Source organism: Hemitrygon akajei, chromosome 9 (genome assembly GCF_048418815.1).
Source record: "Hemitrygon akajei chromosome 9, sHemAka1.3, whole genome shotgun sequence".
NCBI classification, from domain to species: Eukaryota; Metazoa; Chordata; class Chondrichthyes; order Myliobatiformes; family Dasyatidae; genus Hemitrygon; species Hemitrygon akajei.
Genome location: NC_133132.1, coordinates 146,953,314 through 146,973,419, shown reverse-complemented (window position 1 = coordinate 146,973,419; position 20,106 = coordinate 146,953,314). Strand labels below are relative to the sequence as shown.

General features: G+C 37.6%; 1 protein-coding gene across 8 annotated transcripts in view; it reads left to right on the top strand.

The window, feature by feature from the left end:
• The window catches only part of LOC140733634 (intersectin-2-like), a 216,579-nt gene that overhangs the window by 150,073 nt on the left and 46,400 nt on the right, over positions 1-20,106 (top strand). For all 8 annotated transcript variants that reach the window (XM_073057231.1, XM_073057229.1, XM_073057233.1 and 5 more), the window contains 3 exons: positions 905-1,001; positions 1,969-2,160; positions 19,826-19,947. In XM_073057231.1, the coding sequence (XP_072913332.1) occupies positions 905-1,001; positions 1,969-2,160; positions 19,826-19,947 (411 nt within the window). The remainder of the gene's footprint in view (positions 1-904; positions 1,002-1,968; positions 2,161-19,825; positions 19,948-20,106) is intronic.

Genomic DNA, 20,106 nt, shown 5'->3' with positions numbered 1-20,106 from the left:
ACTTAGCACCTACTCCCTGAACTCACTTTGCAGGACCTTGTCACCTCTCCTACCAGTCATTGGCACCTAGATGGTCTACGATCTCTGGCTGCTCACCTTCCCACTTAAGTACGCGGTGGACTCAATCAAGGTGTCCCTGCCCCTAGCACCCAGGAAGCAACGCACCATGCTAGAATTTTGTTCTTGTCCGCAGAACCTTTCTTTCTGTTTCTGTTTGTGTTGGCTGTTAATGAAAATGACACATACCGCTGTATGTTTCGATGTACTTGTGATAAATAAGACAATCTGAATCCAAAAGAGTAGTAAGATATTGTGATAAGATATTGTTGTAAAATATTTAAGTTGTAGTTTATTGACAGAACTACAGAGTATTTTTCTCTGAATGTTAATGTGTAGCAAGTTTAGAGGATCAAATCACTCCTGATTTTGTATTGCCTTGTCTGTTTTTAGCTATGCAAGATATGCATTATTTGTAAAAAAGAAACACTCCTAGATTTGTATTTGCAAGTTTGAATGACCGTGCAAGATTTTAATAGCCTGCTATAAGGTAGCCTGTTATGGTGGCTGGTTGAATTTTATTGCTGTCATATATTCTCGCTCCTGATGAAGGGTCTCGGCACAAAACACAGTATTTTTATTCCCCTCCATAGATGCTGCCTGTCTTGCTGAGTTCCTCCAGCATTTTATTTGTGTTGCTCAAGATTTCCAGCATTTGTGGAATCTCTTGTGTTTGAATAACCAAATGGGTTGTAGGACGGTACAAGGTCAGTATGCCTTGTGCCCGTCAATGTTAACTTGAGTCCAGTCAAAAAATGTAATTAGTGGATATAGCATTGATAAGGTGCTATAGTCAGTAACAAGTTTTATGATTTGCTTTATTTTGAACATCTTGTTGCTCTTACAGGCCAGAGGTAAAAAGCGGCAAAAGGGATGGTTTCCTGCAAGCCATGTTAAATTACTGGGGCAAAGTAGTGGAAAATCCACACCAGCTCCACCTCCAGGTAAGCAGAATATTTTTTCTAGTAGATTGGTTTGTGATTTAATTTTTCTTAGATTGGTACAAATAAATCATTTGAAAAGCTGAACTACTTTTTGGAAAGGATGGCCATCATCATCAGATCTTTTAAAAGCCTTAAACATATTCACAGACCTATTATTTCTATCATTTAGAGAAAGTATTTAATATTTGAATTTTTATGGCCTTCCAGTTGGCCACTGTTGTTCCTGAACAACTTTAAAGTGAGTCAATAATTAGAATTGAAATTTGGTACAGGATAGGAGGTCATTCCAATCATTCTGATATTTGCTCATTAAAAGTAGTCTGGTTGTCCTACATACTACTTTTTTTCCCCAGAACCCTGCAGATTCTTCCCTTCATGTATTCATCCAATTTCCTTTTAAAGCTTTTGGAGCCTGCATCCAGTGCTGTCATACACAATTCAAGCCATAAGTACTCTCAATGCCCTCTATGCATCTCTTCTTTTTTAAATCACCAAAGTGATTTGAATCTAAATTTCGTAGATGAGTAGTGCAGTAATGTAAGCTTTGCCTTATCCATCCTTGCTTGCCTTGACAAGGCATGTATTTTTGGCCAGTTCTTTGGATTCATCAATCCTTGTGACTGCATGAGGGAGAGAATTCCAGGCTATTACTGCAATACTGTAAGGTAGACACCTTTAATTGTGTGTTCTGATGAAGACTAAAAGATGTTGAATGAATAATTGATAACGTTTGGAAATCTAATTCAATTTTTACAGTGTACTTTAAGATCACGTTCAATATAAATGATTATCCTGTAAACCCTACTTTACGCTCAAATTGTCCTTTTGCAATTTCTTTAAATTTCAAACTTTTATCACATTTCATTTCTCCCTCCATTGGAATAATTACGCATATTAAAATAGACATGCGCTCTGATTCTCTCCAGCACCCTGACTTAAATTCTAAATGTTCTTTTCTTTCTTATAGTCTGTCAGGTCATAGCAATCTATGACTATACTGCTGTGAATGAAGATGAACTTAGTTTTTCCAAAGGTCAGCTTATTAATGTGATAAACAAGGATGATCCAGACTGGTGGCAGGGAGAATTAAATGGAATGAATGGCTTATTCCCTTCCAATTACGTCAAGACAACCGTAGAGTCTGATCCAAGTCAGCAGTGTAAGTAATGGAAAAAAAAGCTATTCAAATACTATCTTTTAAGTTGTAACAAGCACTGAGTGCGTTTTAATTATTTTGTTTATCAAGTGTGAATCCTTAATGGCAGAGTTAAAGAGCAAAAAGCCAATTTAGCAATGTAAAATGAAATGTAGGCCATTTTGCCAGCACAAATTTAACTCCGAAGAAAGTATTGACCTTTTCTATAAATTAGTGCTTGGCATTGGAAGATGGTGAAACTTGCAGCCATGCATTTACTATTCTAAGATTCAATCTCGTTCTGTAGCTCTTTCGTTGGGTAACCTGTCTTCACAATAAACAATTCTGGAAATGCAGGAAATTTTTGAAAAGCAAAAATATTGAAAATATATAGCAAGTCCCTTCATCAATTCTAAAGTTGAAATACAAAGTGCCATCATTGACTACTGATACAAATGACTAAGATGCTGTGAGTGCTAATCACTTACAGTCATTGGACAAATCTTTTGGTCAGCAGTAAAATGTAGTTAGCCTTTTTAGTGCTGAAATGTTAAACATTTACATTGGCATTCTTTCAACAAAATCTATGGTAAATTAATGGTAATCATATATTAAAAGAAGCGCTATCATGAGGCAAAAATGTTCATCCATTACCATAATGAAGGTGCATGAAAGAAAGGGCAAATTGAAGTCATGAGGCAAATTGATTAGATGTAATTATAGACTGACATCACTAGATGTAATCATTCCAACTCAGCTCAACACAAAATGGTGAAGTAATGTTAATCTGTAATTTTGTATTTAATGTGCAGTCAATAAAGATAACTAATAATATTGGTTAACTAACTTTAAATTTGTGAGAGATCTGCATGAAACTAGATCATTGTAAACCAGTCTGCCAAACTAGTACCATCATGTGGTGATCTCTAGCAAATTAACTAGGGAATTCTTGCTTTGAGTTTGCAGCATGTACTGAGGCATCTTCACTGTGTAACAATTGAGCACTTCAAGCTGTGGAAGGAAAGTTCAGCAGGAATTCCTGTTGCTGATGGCTGCACGTTAGCTCTTACAGTTGGATATTGCAGGACTTCCTACTAGACCCCTCGAGAGTCATTATCCATTTTTAAAAAAGCACAATACAATTAATTTATGGTTCTCCTCCAATGCTTGGTTGGGTAGTGCACCAACTATTGCAGCACACAGACCAGGAGACTCCCAGATATAATTTCTAATGTATGTTCTGATAAGTGATGTCCTTTGGGGGTGATAGTAGTGGTACTATATCTGGTTAAAATGTACTTAAAGGCTAAGGTGTATTCAGAGCTGTGGCTGCTCCCAGAGAATGCAAATGTATTGAGTTTGACTGAGGACAGAATCAGGATTGTTTGTGTTGCTGTCCTCCTTGCAACTTTTAAGTAGGCAGTGAACTTTCACGAACAGTGCTCACCCTTCAAGTATGGATCATTGCATGAAGAATCAACTGACATCTAACTCTCAGCACCTATATTCTAAACACAAATAATAGCCTTCAGAACAGAAGAAAATAACAATTTAATGACTTAATTCAAACCATGCAATGGATAGGTTTACTTAAAATGCTTTTGCTCTGGTAAAGGCATTGTACATCTGATTGCTGCAATACCTTACTCTCCTAATAAGAACACAATAAAGCTTGTTTGGTTTTGAGTTCCACTGCATTATTCCTTGTGTCAGTAATGGACATTACCAATAGGAATTGCTTGGAACACCAGACGTTAAATCACTTTAACTGAATTATATTGTATTACACTTGTCTTCCTTAGAAGATTACTTTTACAATTTAGTCATCTGAATGTAGAACATTTTAAGATGTTGATATGATCATCATTCCTTAATTGTTAAAAGTTTTGCTCTTAGCTCTTCTGCTTTCTGACACAAAACTGTACACACCCTTAAAATTTCATTTATTGTTTATGGTTACTGTGTCTTTCATTCTGTATCTTTACCTTTTCATCTGTAAACATGTTCTGTTTTCTTATTTTTGTTTCCTCATTTTTTTTTAGGACCGTAATGTTGCCTTCTTCTCAGAGTATGAAAGCCCTCACAGAGACCCACTATCCCCAGTTTCCCTGCAGGGTGGACGTTGGGCATACACGTACAGCCTTGATCCAATGAATGCCGCATGATTAATCCTACTTATTATTAAATAATAATGAAAACAGAGTATCTATCTCATTTAGCTTATGGGGCTTTCAATTATTTGGTTACCTAGATAAATCTCCCATGATTTTAATCATTAATTATTTTGGTAAACAGATGATCAAATGACCTTTCTATGCTACTTATAATCTTTATGTGCATTTGTAATCAGGATCTGCAGCTTTGAGACCTTGTGATTTATTCATCTTCTGCACAGCTGTAGAAAGATGGAAAACACTGTTTTGGTCTTAACATTTGTTGCTCCTGATCACATTTACTAGTAAAAGACTTCATTTAAGAAAATTACATTCCTAAATTTCCAGAGGTTATCTCCCTCCCCCTGAATGAGAAAGCCCTATTTATATGTTTCTCACAAGACAGTTCCTAGGAAGGATAGTGGGTCTTTCTGTGGCTTTCTGTCCTGTTGCCTTCAGTGTTCCTGTACTTTCTTGTCCCATCATTCAGACAATTTAGATCTTGTGCAATTATGGAATATTGTATGCTGTAAGATGGGCCCTTCTAGGTGAAATCTTGTCACAAAAAGACCCACTATTAATAGTATTTAAAAGTAACCACTTGAACGTAAATGTTTGTTTATGCCCTGTCCAGATAAATCCTTTTTGACTCTTCAATCGATTAAGGGTATTTTAGAATACCATTGTCAGATTTAGTGACTGGAGACAACCACAATATGTGTTATCCTAAGTGCTCTTTTGTGTTAATTTGATCATTTCATATATTTAACTGCAGCTTCAACATCTCTGATTAATAACTCCATGATTAAGAATTTGCCTTTAGTTTGAGCATTATTAATGAGAGAGTTTCTATGGCTGCTCTTTCCAAGGCCCATCTGCTCTTTCAGCTGTAACAATTTCATATCTTAAATGGTGATGCTCTCATCTTCTGCTCCCTCAGTTGTGCAATTTGGGATTTGTGCAATTTGAGTTAGAATTTGGGATAGTCCTGCTGCTATCCAAGGGAGGTGGTAGGAAGATACCATTATAAGTTGTATCAACCTTGGTATTCCAGGAAAGCTAAGGTTTTAGTTGTTGGTCCCTGTTTATTTTTTCTCACTTTATTTTGGGGAGATGTGCCAGTCCTCCATTAAGTGAATGCCCAGATAACACATTTGATTTTAAGCTCTCAATAACAAACTGATGTTCCATCATTCTTTATTTCTGAGTATTTGTACATTCATGAAATGTCTCGATAACTTTATATAAAAAGAAATCCTTGCTGGGTTGAAGAGTTAAAAAGTTCATGGGTAATGAGTGAATCTGTTGCTATGTAACAAGATGGGAGATACTCTTTCAAAATCTATATTTTGGGGAATAGTCTTTGTTAAGACTGATTTAAAAATAATTGTATTCAAAAGGTGTTTTAATTCTCAGTTACATGAAGAAAATTATTAGCTTTAATGGATTATAGCTTGCTTGCTTTTTTAAAATCTACAAAGAATTGGGCAGCTGGAACATGCGGACAAATATTTTTGCACTTTCATTCAGCTAGTGTATCATGGAGTTATCCAAAGCTGTTCATGTACGTTTTGAGAGTTTTTAGTGTTAATGTACATAAGAGCCTCGGAAACCTCAGAGATCATATCTACAGAAGATTATACTTATTTTTCATCACAAGGAGGAGATACCAGGTTTTGAAAACTGACAAATTATAGAAATAAAATTAATATGATATAAAATAGAAGCTGTTGAAAATACTCAGTAGGTCAGGCATAATCTGAGGAGAGAGGAACAAATATGCCTGATTAAAGATCTCTCATCAGTTTCAATCAACTGTTGAATAATCATTTGCTTGAAAGGTTTGCTGCTTTTCTTTGTACAGATGCCACATGATCTACTGAATGTTTACAGCAATTTCTGTTTTATTTCAGTTTCCAACATCCATGGTACCTTGCTTTTGTAAATGTAAATGACATCTGTTTTTGTATTATGTATATATTTTTATTCCGATATTTTGAGCTTATCAGTGAATCAGATGCGATTGAACAAGTAGCTTGTGTACCATTTTTATTAGACTGCAAATAAAACATTCTTGAAGCTGCACTGCCCTATAATTGAAGACAAAATTCCTGTAAATTGCATTTGAAATGGAATTGAAAATGCTTAATTCTTTCCCATGGGTACTGAGGTTGGTAAGCGTTTGATCTGAATATCTAGCAAACTGATCTCTGGTTTACTGATAAGAATTGGAAGTGAAGAGTAGACCTCTTTGAAAGTACAACTATTGTACATTTGCCATGGTTGACTTCCTCTAGGAACATTTTTGAAGGCATTTCCAATTTTTATTTCAAACCTGATTTATTTACAGTGAAATGCTTCAAGATGGAAAATGAAATTATGGACAGTGCAGCTTTAATCAAGATGGATAGTTCGAACAGGTACGCTAGACTTCAGTATTTGTGAGATCAGTTCATTCTTTGCTAGGAAGTGCAATGTACTATTTCTTGCAAAGATTGAACAAATCTAAAAGCTGATAAGCATGCAGTTCTGCTCTGTATTAAAACCTATTACTGAAGATCATTAGAGTAATATAAATATAATACAAGGTCTCTGGTTCTGTTAGCATGATCGTTAAGACACAGCTTTACAACTATGCAAGCATGATGGTATCCTCTGGATGCAAAGTCCATAAATGCTGCTTACATGAGACTTGCATATCTATGGAGATACTTTTTACTCAACCAGTGATGGCTAACTCCAAGTCAAGCTGGATTTTATGAAGGAATTTGCTTCCACAAAGAAATTGCGTTGATCAAATCTACATGTAAATGAACTTGCGTGTATATGCATTTATCACTATTGTACTATGCAAATTTTCATTAAATATATAAACATGAGTGTGAAACTTCTGCTTTGTCTACATTTAATGCGACTGTCACTTAATACGTTACCTTTTATTTTTTTATTTTTTCTGATTGTTTGCACAGATACTCAGTAACATAACTCAATTTGTACCAATGCTAAATTTAAGTAAAATATAATACACTTTCGTAATTATCCCTGTGATTATTATTTCATAGCCATTCAGCCAATTGCAAAGTGAGGAAGCAATACTGCTTTCATCTACAACTGTTGGCAACTCCTCTCTTCGCTTCTCCAAGACAATCACACTTATATCTTCAAAGTCCAAGAAGTACAAAAGTAAATGGCAGAACCAAAACAATCATGTATTCCCTATCTAACTGATTCAGATGAAGCATTTGAACACCAAGCTTGACACAATTAATAAAACAATATTGTAGAACTGTTACTGTCACAGATCTATCTGGGTTAATATTTCAAAATATTTATGGGCCCAACAATGCAACAAGTTTCTTAGATTTGAAATTTTAGGCAAAAGATACATTTCTTCAATAAAGTTAAAATTGTTGCAAAAGAGGAGTTAGTTAATCCAAATTCTGCTGAGAATTGCTGAAAGAGAACTCATCATTATTTTGACAGCTGGGCAGTTGGAACTTGTAATTCACGTTTACAGGAACCAATCTGCTTTCCCAGCTCTAGAGCCGAAAATGGGTTTAAGTGTCCTGCTGAATTGCTTTACTGAAAAATACATCTCTTGTTATCATTTCTAATGGTTATTTCCTTACAGAGGTGTACAACTATAAATATTTACCGTGGGGAAATTAGGAAGGAGGGTATGCCTCGATCTGAGCCAGAATTTCTTGATAATATCTGTGGGGGAAAATTATCTTAGCATGTGAAAATTAATTGAACCTAGTCCTATATTGCCCATCAAGTCTGCTCCGGTATTTCATCACGGCTGATCCAGTTTTTCTCTCTGTCCTAATCTCCTGCCTTCTCTCTGTATCACTTCATGTCCTGACCAATCAAGAATCTAACAAACTCTGCCTTAAATCAGAGTTGGCCTCCACAGCTGCCTGTGGCAACAAATTCCACAGATTCACCACGCTCTTGCTAAAGAAATTCCTCCTCATCTCCCTTCTAAAAGGATGACCCTCTGTTCTGAGGCTGTAACCTCTGGTCTTGGACACTTCCACATAGGAAGCATCCACTCCAAATCCACTCTATCAAAGCCTTTCACCATTTGATAGGCCACTAGTCACCGGCAGCCAACCAGAAAAGGCACCCTTATTCCCAATTTTTGCCACTGCTTTATCCATGCTAGAATCTTTCCTGTCATACCATGGGCTAAGCAGCCTCATGTGATACCTTGTCAGAGGCTTTCTGAACATCAACCAATTCTCCTTTGTCTATCCTGCTTGCTATTTCTTCATAGAATGCCATCAAGTTAGTCAGGTGAGATTTTCCCTTGAGGAAACCATGCTGACTACAGCCAATTTTATCATGAGCCTCCAAGTACCCTGAGACCTCATGCTTAGTAATAGACTCCAACTCCTTCCCAACCAAGTGATATAAATCATATTTTTGAATTCTGTTTATACTTGGAGATGCATTGTACAACTTAGTGTATAAATAAAATTCAAAAATATGATATAACTGCTCCATATCTTTGTATATATTTGTGGGATAGTTGTACTCTGGAAGTTGTTACTGAATTTTAGCTGATCTTAGCTTCTGGTTCCAACCTTAATGCAGCTACTACAGAACACCAGAAAATAAAGCAAACTAGCTGATATTGTTCTTGATTGTGCCACATTGACTTTTTACAAGGATTAAATTCCTCTTGAAATCAGTCACTGTTTTCACCGAGATCAATTTAGTGGGCAATTTGCTAATGACTTTTTTTCCTCGCACAAGAATGACACTTGTTATCTGTGATGTTGATTGGAGAGAAAAAAAACTGCCCAAAAGGCTTGATGGGGTGGAGGGGGGTGAATATGCAGTTCAAAGTTGTCATAGAATTTTAACATCCACTAAAGTAGATTGAACAGAATTCTTCATCAGATAATACTCATCATGTACTGAAGAATAAATCACCATTATGCTCTAGAATCTTAGAATGATGCTTCATTTCCTGACTTTCTCACTCAAGTAGCAGTAGTAATGACAGATAAATTGTAAAATGACAAATGTATTGTTGTTCAAGCTAGATTTTATTGATTAACACAGCACACTTGAGGAAATCAGTGGGTCAGGCAGCAGATCCTCTAGCATTTTGTGTGGTACTCCAGATACCAGCAGTTACAGTCTCCATTTAGCCTCTGCTGATTCTTGTACATGGACTCCCAAACCTTTCTTTTATCGATTTCCCTATAGAGTACTTCCACATTGAGATTATATTCCCATCACAGATTCTTCCATCAACACTTTAGCATGTCATTTTAAATCCATATCTAATATAATAACATATTTACCAACCTGATTTTCATTTAAAATCTATTGAAAGCTTGGATCTCTACTGAGATTTTTTGGTACCCAGGAGATTTATACGCTGTGTACAAAGGCAGGTCCTAATCTCTGTTCTGAGTGGAAGTTAGCCACATTTTATCTGTGATTGTAATCCTTGACTCTCAACTCCAACCATTTTCTAGCATGCCACAAGATTGATTCTAATTTCAGGATCTTCACTTTTGAGAATTATTACAAATTCAAATTACAAACAAACCTAGATTATAGAGTTAATTAAACCTATTTTACTTGCTGCCTCAGACTGGAAAAACCCCTTATTGTTATTTCACTCACAACAGTTTTTGTTTGATTACACCATGTCAAGATCTTGGAAATATTCTAGCTCTTTGGATATGTTATGTGAATGCATTTTTAAAAAAATTAGCTCCACAAAACCCATCCTATGTTTTCCAAAACCAGTCACAATATCTGATTAAGTTAATATTAAATATGCTTTATTCTTTTCCTTGATTTTGGACAGTGCTTCTCCTTGTGCTCTCATATTGTCTTACTGCAACAGAGAAATTGCCCTTACTCTTTTGTCCTTTTATACAGAAAATCTAACTAGAGCATTCCTATAGTAACTTCTCCTCTCATCCAGCAAATGGCTGCTTGAGTTGCCCAAGGATCTATTTTTCCCCACTCTATTCCTTAAGTGTGAACTGCTTCTCGGTGACTCTTTTCAGGAATACTCAAGAAGAAATTGCCTACTCCTAGATTTAATATCATTAATTTATGTTTCTGATTCTTTACTCTAATGCATGTAAATTCCTCCTCCTTACATAAATCACAAGTCTGCTCTACATCCCAATATCATCTGAGGTCCATCATGGCAAAAGATTTCCTGCAGTCTAGGAATAAAATTAAAAGATAGTCACAAGACATAACGGAAAATAAGTAACTTCCTCATCAACTGAACGGAACCCTTTCCAGGTAACCACATAAAATGAATTAGGAGTATCTGGATTGTTTCCAAGATAGGGATGTAGAGGGCAAGTTAAAGCAAATAGGAATGTAGGACCTTGTGAACAACCTACTTGCTTTCCCCATGAGGCAACTTTAGTTCCTATAGCAGGTACAGGGTTCTGAATTGGATGATCAGCCATGATCATACTGAATGGTGGTGCAGGCTCGAAGGGCTGAATGGCCTACTCCTGCACCTACTTTCTATGTTTCCATTTATAGCAGAACCTGTAAGTCATTAAGAGTCATGAAGACCTCAGCCAATTCAGAACTTTCAATCCAGGAGTGCATATGTGTTATCCTCAGTCCTGAGGGACTGCCCAAGGAAACAAAAAGATCTTTCTGTTGTGAAAATGTAATTCTTTGGGCTCTTCATACTTGGGTGTAGCCATACCTAATCGTTCTTTCCCTATTAACGATAGTTTCATGAACTTAGAAAAATCTATTTGATGGTAAGAAAAAATTCACATTTGCTTTAGCTTTCATTGTAGATTACCCGGTTCATACCTTGTGTTAGTATTTCCTACGACTTCCCCTTCCATTTGGCAAAGTGCAAAACCTTGGTTTTTGCTTGTTCAAGTCTGATAGTGAATTCAGTCAAAATATGCTCATTATTTCCAGGATATTTGTTAGTTATCTCAAATTATTTTGGTTTGTTGACCATCCATTTGAGAAGCATCCTTTTTTAATGATGGGTTCCTTTTGGAAAATATTATGAGCTAGCTTTCATGCTTAACTGCTAAGAACTGACCGTTTCTAGCATAAAGCTAGTTAATATGGACAAACTTGGATTTTTTAACCAAGTATCACACATTAGTGACTTGTTAAGAAAGCATGATAATGACACAATATGTGAAGAGAGAAAGATTAGAAGAACAATTATGCATGAATGAATTACATGTAGTCCCGACTATAGTGCATGTGGCTGACTATAATCAACCAGTTGCGACACTGCATGATGCCATCTCCAAACAAGAAAAAGCCCATCCCAACGCATTTCAAATTACAGTTGGAGACTTCAGCCAGGCTTGTTTGAAGAAAGCCCTGCCCAATTATCACCAACATATAACCTGTAGCATCAGAGATCCCAACATATTGCATCATTGCTATACTAATAGGAATGCCTGCCATTCCTTGCCCAGGCCATATTTTTGATAAATCGGATCACTTGGTTGTCCTCCTGCTCCTACCTGCATACAGACAGAGCCTAAAAAGCAAGGCTGCAGAGATGAAGACAACTGAAAGGTGGTCGTGGGAGGCAGGGGAGTGATTCTGGAATCGCTTTGTATCAGTGAGCTGGGTTGTGTTTAAGTACTCATCTGAGGATCTGAATGAATGTACCACGATGGTAATGAATTTCATTAAAACAGCTTTAAAATGAGTATGTCCCTGCTAAATCTTTCAGTCTTCCCCAATCATGAGCCCTGGATGGACCATGAGATCTGAAGTCTGCTGAGGGCCAGATCAGAGGCATTTAGTCTGGAGACCAAGAAAGCTACAAGAGGTGCAGGTACAGGTGTGCTCTCCAGAAAGCCATCTTGCGTGCGACGTTGAAATCCTGGACCAAACTTGAATCAATGAGGGATGCTTGACAGCCATGGCAGGGTCTGATGCTATCAGCTCCTATAAAGATAAAGTAAGTGACATAGGAGAGGGGCAGGGCTTTGCTTCCAGATGATCTCAATGCCTTCTATGCTTGCTTTGATCATCAGAACATGGAAAAACCATTGTGAATCCCCCACATCCCGTGATGATCCTATGATCTCAGCCTCTAAAACTGACATGCAGGCTGCCTTCAGCAGGTTGATTCTACAGAAATCAGATAAGGTATGTGGCCACATACTAAAGACCTGTGCTGACCAACTGGCTGGTGTGTTCACTGAGATCTTTAACCTCTCACTTCAGCAGTGTGTCGTACCCACCTGCTTCAAGCAGGCTTCAATTACACTGGTTCCCAAGAAGAGCATGGTGATTTGCCTCAGTGACTATCGCCTAGTTGCAATTACATCCACAATGATGAAGGTGTTTTGAGAGGTTGTTTATGAAACATATTAGCTCCTGCTTGAGAGGCGCCTTGGATCTGCTCAAATTTGCCTACCAGAACAATAGGTCCACAGCAGATGCCATCTCTTTGGCTCTTCACTCAACCCTGGAACATCTGGACAGCAAAGATGCATTATCAGGATGCTCTGCATTGACAACGGCTCAGCATTCAATACCAATATCCCCTCAAAACTAATCAATACACTCCAAGACCTTGGCCTCAATACCTCTTTGTGTGGTTGGATCCTGGATGTCATTATTTGTAGACCTCAGTGAGTTGGGATTGGCAACAACTTCTCCTCCACAATCTCCATCAATGCAGGTGTACTACAGGGCTGTGTGCTTAGCCCCTGCTTTTACACTTATGACTATGTGGCTAAGCACAGCTCCAATGCCATATTCCAGATGATACCACTGTCATGAGCAGGATCATAGGTGGTGATGAATCAGCATACAGTAAGGAGATTGAAAATTTGGCTGAGTGGTGTCATAACAACAGCCTCTCACTCAATGTCAGCAAGACCAAGGAACTGATTATAGACTACAGGAGAGAGAAACCGGAGGTCCACGAACCAGTCCTGATTGGAGGATCAGATGCGGTGTGTGTTAGCAACTTTAAACTCCTTGATGTTACTATTTCATAGGATCTGTCCTGGACTCAATGTGTAAGTGCAATTGCAAAGAAAAGCATGGCAGTGCCTTTGCTTCCTTAGGAGTTTGTGGAGATTCAGCATGACATCAAAAGCTTTAACTGACGTCTATAGTTGTATACTGGAGAGTATATTGATTGGCTGCATCACACTCTGGTATGGAAACACCAATCCGTTTGAACGGAAAATCCTACAAAAAGTAGTGGATTCGGCTCAGTACATCACGGATAAAGACTTCCCAACCATTGAACACATCGACATGAAACACTGTCATAGGAAAACAGCATCCATCATCAGAGATCCACACCATCCAGATCATGCTCACTTCTTGCTGTTGCCATCAAGAAGGTACAAGAACATCAGGACTCGTACCAAGTTCAAGAACGGTTACTACCCCTCAACCACGTACCAAAAGGGGCTAACATCACTCAACTTCACTTGCCCCATCATTGAAATGTTACTGCAGCCAATGATCTCACTTTAAGGCAACACTCAGAAAATGCCGGAGGAACTCAGCAGATCAGGCAGCACCTTTGGGAAAAAGTATACAGTCGACATTTCGGGCCTGAAGGATGAAGAAAGAAGGGGAAGGATGCCAGAATAAAAAGGTAGGGGGAGGAGAAAAAGGCTAGCTGAAATGTGATAGGTGAAGCCAGATGGGTGGGAAGTTGATATTCATGCCATCAGGTTGAAGGGTACCCAGACAGAATATAAGGTGTTGCTCCTCTATCCTGAGCATAGGGTCATCTTGGCACAAGAGGAGGCCATGGATTGACATGTCAGAACAGGAATGGGAAGTAACTTTAAGGACTCTATCTCATTATCTTGCTCTCGTTATTATTGCTATTTATTTCTATTTACATTTGCACAATTTATTGTCTTCAGCACACTGTTATAGTAGCTATTCTACAAATTTGCTGGAGTATGCCCACAGGAAAATGAATCTCAGGTTTGCATATGGTGACATATATGTACTTTAATAATAAATTTACTTTGAACTTTGACATAATCTTTCACAGACTTTAAACTTTAGGAAAAAGAATTCAGAAACCTCAAATAAACTAAAAGGGCTAAAGTCCTTCAGAGTACAGACAATCTGAATTAACAAGCTGTGCAAACTGAAATTTTTGTATGCCCAAGCAGAATTATCTAGAATTATCCCTGTCTTTGTTGATTTTATCACCAAAGAATATTGTGTGTTCCATTTTCTCTGGTCTTTGTTGAATTAATCTACAGCAAAAGATTCTAATCTGGCATGTCCAATTCTTTTAAATAAGCAGGCCAGCATATTCTGGTTGGGGCGAAAGGTAAGATGGTAAGATTAGGGAACCTTCAATGATAAAGATCATTGACGGTTTGATCAGTAAACAGCCCTCTAGGCATCTGAGACTGAGTGAGTCTTGATGAGTGTCAAGACTAGGAGAGGACTTAAAATAAATTAGGAGGGGGCATGAGAATCCCAAGACATTCTGTAAGTATATCTAGACCAAGAGGGTTGTGTGGGATAAAGCAAGTCCCCCAAGGGACCAAAAGGTTAATGCATGTATGGTACCAGTTGAAGTAGGTAAGATTATCCTCCATGTTAACAAAGGAGAAGGACATAGAAGATAACGTGCTTAAGGATAGATCTGAGTAGTTCATGTATTTTGATGTAGGCTTTAAGTTAAAAAAAAAGCCGGTCCTTCTTTTATATCCCTTTGTATCCATTGACTATATAAAGATTCCTGCATAATCTGCCCATAAAGATAGGTCAGTGTCTTTACAGATTAAGCCACAGGAAAAACTTTCCTCTCAGGCCAACAGTGAGAGGAATATTTTTCATTTTAATTTAAGGGAATCCGATTGTAAAATTGTGAGATTAAAAAAAACCTAGCAGGTCAGGGGGTGGGGGGGAGTGTGGGGTGAAAGAAAATACCACTATTATAAGATCCATCACTTCTGCCTTCGCCCCTTCCCACCTCTGCCTCCTCACATTTTATACCTGCTGTCTCCCCTTTTCCTGTGCTGATGAAATATCAATTATTCTGTTTCCCTCCTTAGATGCTGCCTGGCTTGCTGAGTTCCTTCAGCTGCATTGTGTGCTGCCCTAGATTTCCAGTGTCTGCAGTCTCTTAGGTCTCCAATACATGAAATTAAATATGAATGGGCAACACTGACTGGCTACTTGAAGAAAGTTAAGCCATCTGTTCTCAAATATTGTATGTCCCAAAAGTTTCAGGCCTAACCCTCGAGCTTTCCAATTGGTTTTCATTAGATAGTTGTTAAAACTATATTTTAATCACAGTCTGTGAATTCTGGACCATATTAATTGTTCCTGGCACAATTGTGTGTTGATTGGGAGTAGGGGAAAGAAATCTGACATAAAACTTGAACTTTGTGCATGATATGTTTGAGGCCGTCCATTGGTCGGGGTTGGCCATGTATGCTTCATCCTTGCTGTCCACGTTATCAATACGCAAGCTAGGCCAGTACAATATGGAGAGCAAGCTGTTGCCCATGCAACAGGCTCCCCCTGGCACCAGTGGCATCACAGGGTATGCCAGTCAGCGTTGAACTCAACATAGGACTACCTTAGGGACTCTAAGAGATTTAACAGAGGTATCCGTAATTATGAGGGGTATTGATAGAGCAAGTGCAAGCAGACTTTTTCCACTGAGGTTGCATGACACTAGAACTAGAGGTCATAGGTTAAGGATGAAAGGTGAACTATTTAAGGGGAATCTGAGGGGAAACTTCTTCACCAGATGGTGGTGAGAGTTACCAGTGGAAATGGTGAATATGGATATTTCAACATTTAAGAGAAATTTGGATAAGTACTTGGATGTGAGGGGTGTGATCTCGGTGTGGGTCGATGGGACTTAGCAGGAAAACGGTTTGGCGTGGACTGGATGGGCCAAAGGTCCTATTTCAGTGTTCTATAACTCTGTTTTCAGAAGTGGTCATTAATAACCATGATGTGAAGGTAAAAGAAAGAATTGAAATGTTATGCTGGAACTAATTATTGTATCGGTTATTTCTTACTGAGCATAGCACAAACAGCTGAAATGGTTGTTAACAGATATTCTTACATGTTCCTGTTTTTGGGTTGAGTACTATCATTCGTTCATTTAACATTCTATTAATCTGGCCAATGACACTGAACATTCAGTACTGTGCAAAAGTCTTAGGCACATATATATATATATAGCCAGGGTACCTAAGACTTCTGCACAGTACTGTATATTGGTTAAAATAGGAAAGTGGTTGGGAAAATGAAATAAGAGTACTTGGCTTTGTATTAGCTTGTAGTATTAAGTGTTATTTGGTTACTGGAAAGACATAAGATACAGTACTGTGCAAAAGTCTCAGGCAGGTAGATATATTATGTGTTCATTGGGAACTTGGATTTATAGATATTTCCATCACATCACTATTAGCCTTTTGTGGAAGAGCTCACTGGTGTGGATCTGTTAGAAAAGTAACCTTGGGGAGTTCTTGCCTGCAGGTTGTTCTTGCTGTAGTCACCATACATTAATGATAGGGAACTTAAACTGCTGAATTAAGCAGGCCAGGCATTGATAAAGTGAATTGCTTTCCCCTGAGTAATGGTGAGGTTGCTGGCTGTTGTTATGGCTACAGATGTCCAACCAAGTGGTGAGTTTTTCATCCTTAGATGGACTTCAGAATGGTGAAGAAGTTCAAGCTGAGAAGATGCAAGCCACTCATTGCCAAGTACCTGCATATGTACTCCTGTGAATTCATTCCTTTAACTCAGCTTGCGTGTGATTAATCTGGAATATAAAAACTTCATTTACCAATCAAAGCGAAAGGCTATATCATTTAAAATTTCTGATGATTCAATCTCCAGGGCAGTGGTTGTTATAAGTTGGGTATTAATTCCCATAGATCAAAATGCAAATTGTCATTTAGCTATGTTTAAGTATATAGAACATAGAACGTAGTATAGTACAGCACCCTTCGGCCCACAATGTTGTGCCGACCCTCAAACCCTGCCTCCCATATAACCCCCCACCTTAAATTCCTCCATATACCTGTCTAGTAGTTCCTTAAACTTCACTAGTGTATCTGCCTCCACCACTGACTCAGGCAGTGTATTCCACGCACCAACCACTCTCTGAGTGAAAAACCTTCCTCTAATATCCCCCTTGAATATAAGCAACCCATTAACAAAGCAGTTGGCCAAAATGCTCCATGTGTATTGCTTAGTAATGAAAAGCCATTCAGTCATGAGTATCGTATAAACACAAAGCTTAATTGTGCTTAGAGTCAACTTTGTAATGGGACTGTTAAACAATGCAGAAAAATTGAGGATTTTAGATGCTCATTTTACCCAATAATATTTGCAGCAATTTCACACTTGATTTTATAATCAATACATTTCTGATAAGTTTTCTTAATTTTGAACTAGTCTCCTGGTGTCAAATGCGACATTCTGGCAGGCATCTTGCTCTTAGCAAATCTACTAGAGGTATTGAGGTTGCTTCCATACCTGCTTATCATAACTCTACAGCTTTTTGTTTTAATATTAGAGTCAGAACTATAATATAACTTAGCCAAAATAATGGCAGAAGAAAATTAATACTAATCAGTGCAATACATAGAAAGAACATTTTAAATTCATTTTCTAGATATTCATATCACTGTCAAGGCCAGAGTTTGTTGCACACCTCTAATTGTCCTTGAAGACAGTGATGAGCTGCCTTGAGTTATTGTAGTCTTTTTGGTGAAGGTATTTCCACAGTGTTGTTGGGAAAGGTTCCAAGATTTAGATCCAATGATAACAAAGGGCTAGTGATTGATGTCCAGCTTGGCATGATGAGCAATTTGGAAGAGATCCTGCAAATGATGGTGTTCCTGTTACTTTGTCCTTGGTGACTAATTTTCCTACTGACCTCCTATGGCTGCAATTAAGGGGAAATAGAAATGCATTATATAATTTAGTACTATCAGTGTTACAACTATCCACATCAGGTGTTAGTTTATAAGTGGGATACTGTGATGGCAGCTTATTTTGCCCAGTTGAGTATGGTCTGCTGTGGTGATTTAGCATGATTGCCGTTGCCTATGGCAAATCTAAATGAAGTAACTCAAAAATCTTTAATACAAAGCTCTGTGTTTATTTTATATTAATTAATTCTTAACACATCTACTATTCTAACTTCATATACTGTTCATGCAGCTTCACCGGACTCTGTATTGCACTATATTATATTTAGCCTAGTAGTAATTATATAAATTTCATTACCTTGCCAAACTTCAAAGTTTGGGTTTTTCTGGAGATTCCATCTCTCATTTTGAGACTGCTGATGGGTGCCACACTCGCCTCTTTTCAGGTGAAGTGATAAAATTGTCAACTACACTTGTTATAGCCAGCGGAACATTGAAATCTGCTGTCCAGAGTCTGGATTCTAAGCTAAGCAGCTCTGTGTTTTAGATAAACACTGATATCTAAACTTAAACATTAATGTCCATTAACAAGGTTGAGTTCTGCTGCAAATTATAGACTGGCCCCCTCTTTGATGATAGTCCATTTGTGGGGGGGGGGGAACTTTTGCCCTTAATATTTTCAAGGATAGAGAAGTATGCACAGTAGAAATACACGTACAGCACTGCAGCTCTTCCCAGAACACTGTTTGAAAGGTGGAAGGAGCTTTTTGGTTAAAAAAGAAGTGTGGCAGACAGTTAAACATGGATGTTATCAGTGAATAACAACACACAACCCCTCAATAAAAGTGTTTGAAATCGAGGGAAGAAGCCAGTTATCAATGTTACAAATATTTAGTTTCTTTGCAGAATGGAAATTACAAAATTAGAGTTCAATGTCTTAGGAACAGTCATCAGCTCCTAACTTATAAAGATCTTATGCATTTTATTTATAAATTATTGGTTCTGAATACGATCATTAAATATTGTTTTGACATGCACAGCCATTGAGAAGTATGTCTTCTTTAGGTCAGGAAAGATTAAAACCAAATTCTAAAAAAAAATCCTGTGTGATTTCTACCTGCAAGTCTAGCATTAATTAACTGTGTGGGCTGGATTTTCCTGCATGTCTTCTTGAACTGTTGCAATACTCTGGAGTGGCATACAACACATCTTTTATGTGACTAGAGTCAAATTTGCAGGTTAAACCAAACAAATTAGATTCAACTTTGCAACACCTGATTTTTTTTTAATAAATATCTATTATTTTGGCTTTCATCAAATTATTTAATCATTCAAGAAATAATTTACCAGATTAAAATAATTCTAATTTCATATTAGGCATATCATAAACTGGAGAAATGCCACCATGGAACCTCTCTGGTGTACTTATTTAATACTCACTTTTTCAGCTTTCAGAAACAAATTTTCCAAAACCAAATGCTAGCTTTTGAGTATAGTTTTAATGTTAATTAAGTTGTGATTAAACATTGACCTTCAAAATAAAAATAATAAAGGACAAAATGTGAAGAGCTACGTAGCATGCTGTTGAAGACTGAAATGGTATACGCAGTTCAGTCTGTAATGAACTCTAATGGCCTACAGGGTGCGCTGATCTCTATTGCCTTGATACCATGCAACCTATGGAAAGAAAACGCCAAGGTTACATACATGAACTGATTCAGACTGAAGAGAGGTACATGGATGATTTACAACTGGTTTTGGAGGTAAGGACTAACGGGTTTGAATATCTTTTGCTCAGCTTTCATAAAATATAGGAGAGTGTGTAATGCTTCAATGTATTAGACTACCTCTACTTTAGTTATTCTGGTTCTGCTTCCCTATGTGAAATGAAGTGTGATTCAACCACAGTGCAGTGGGACCGT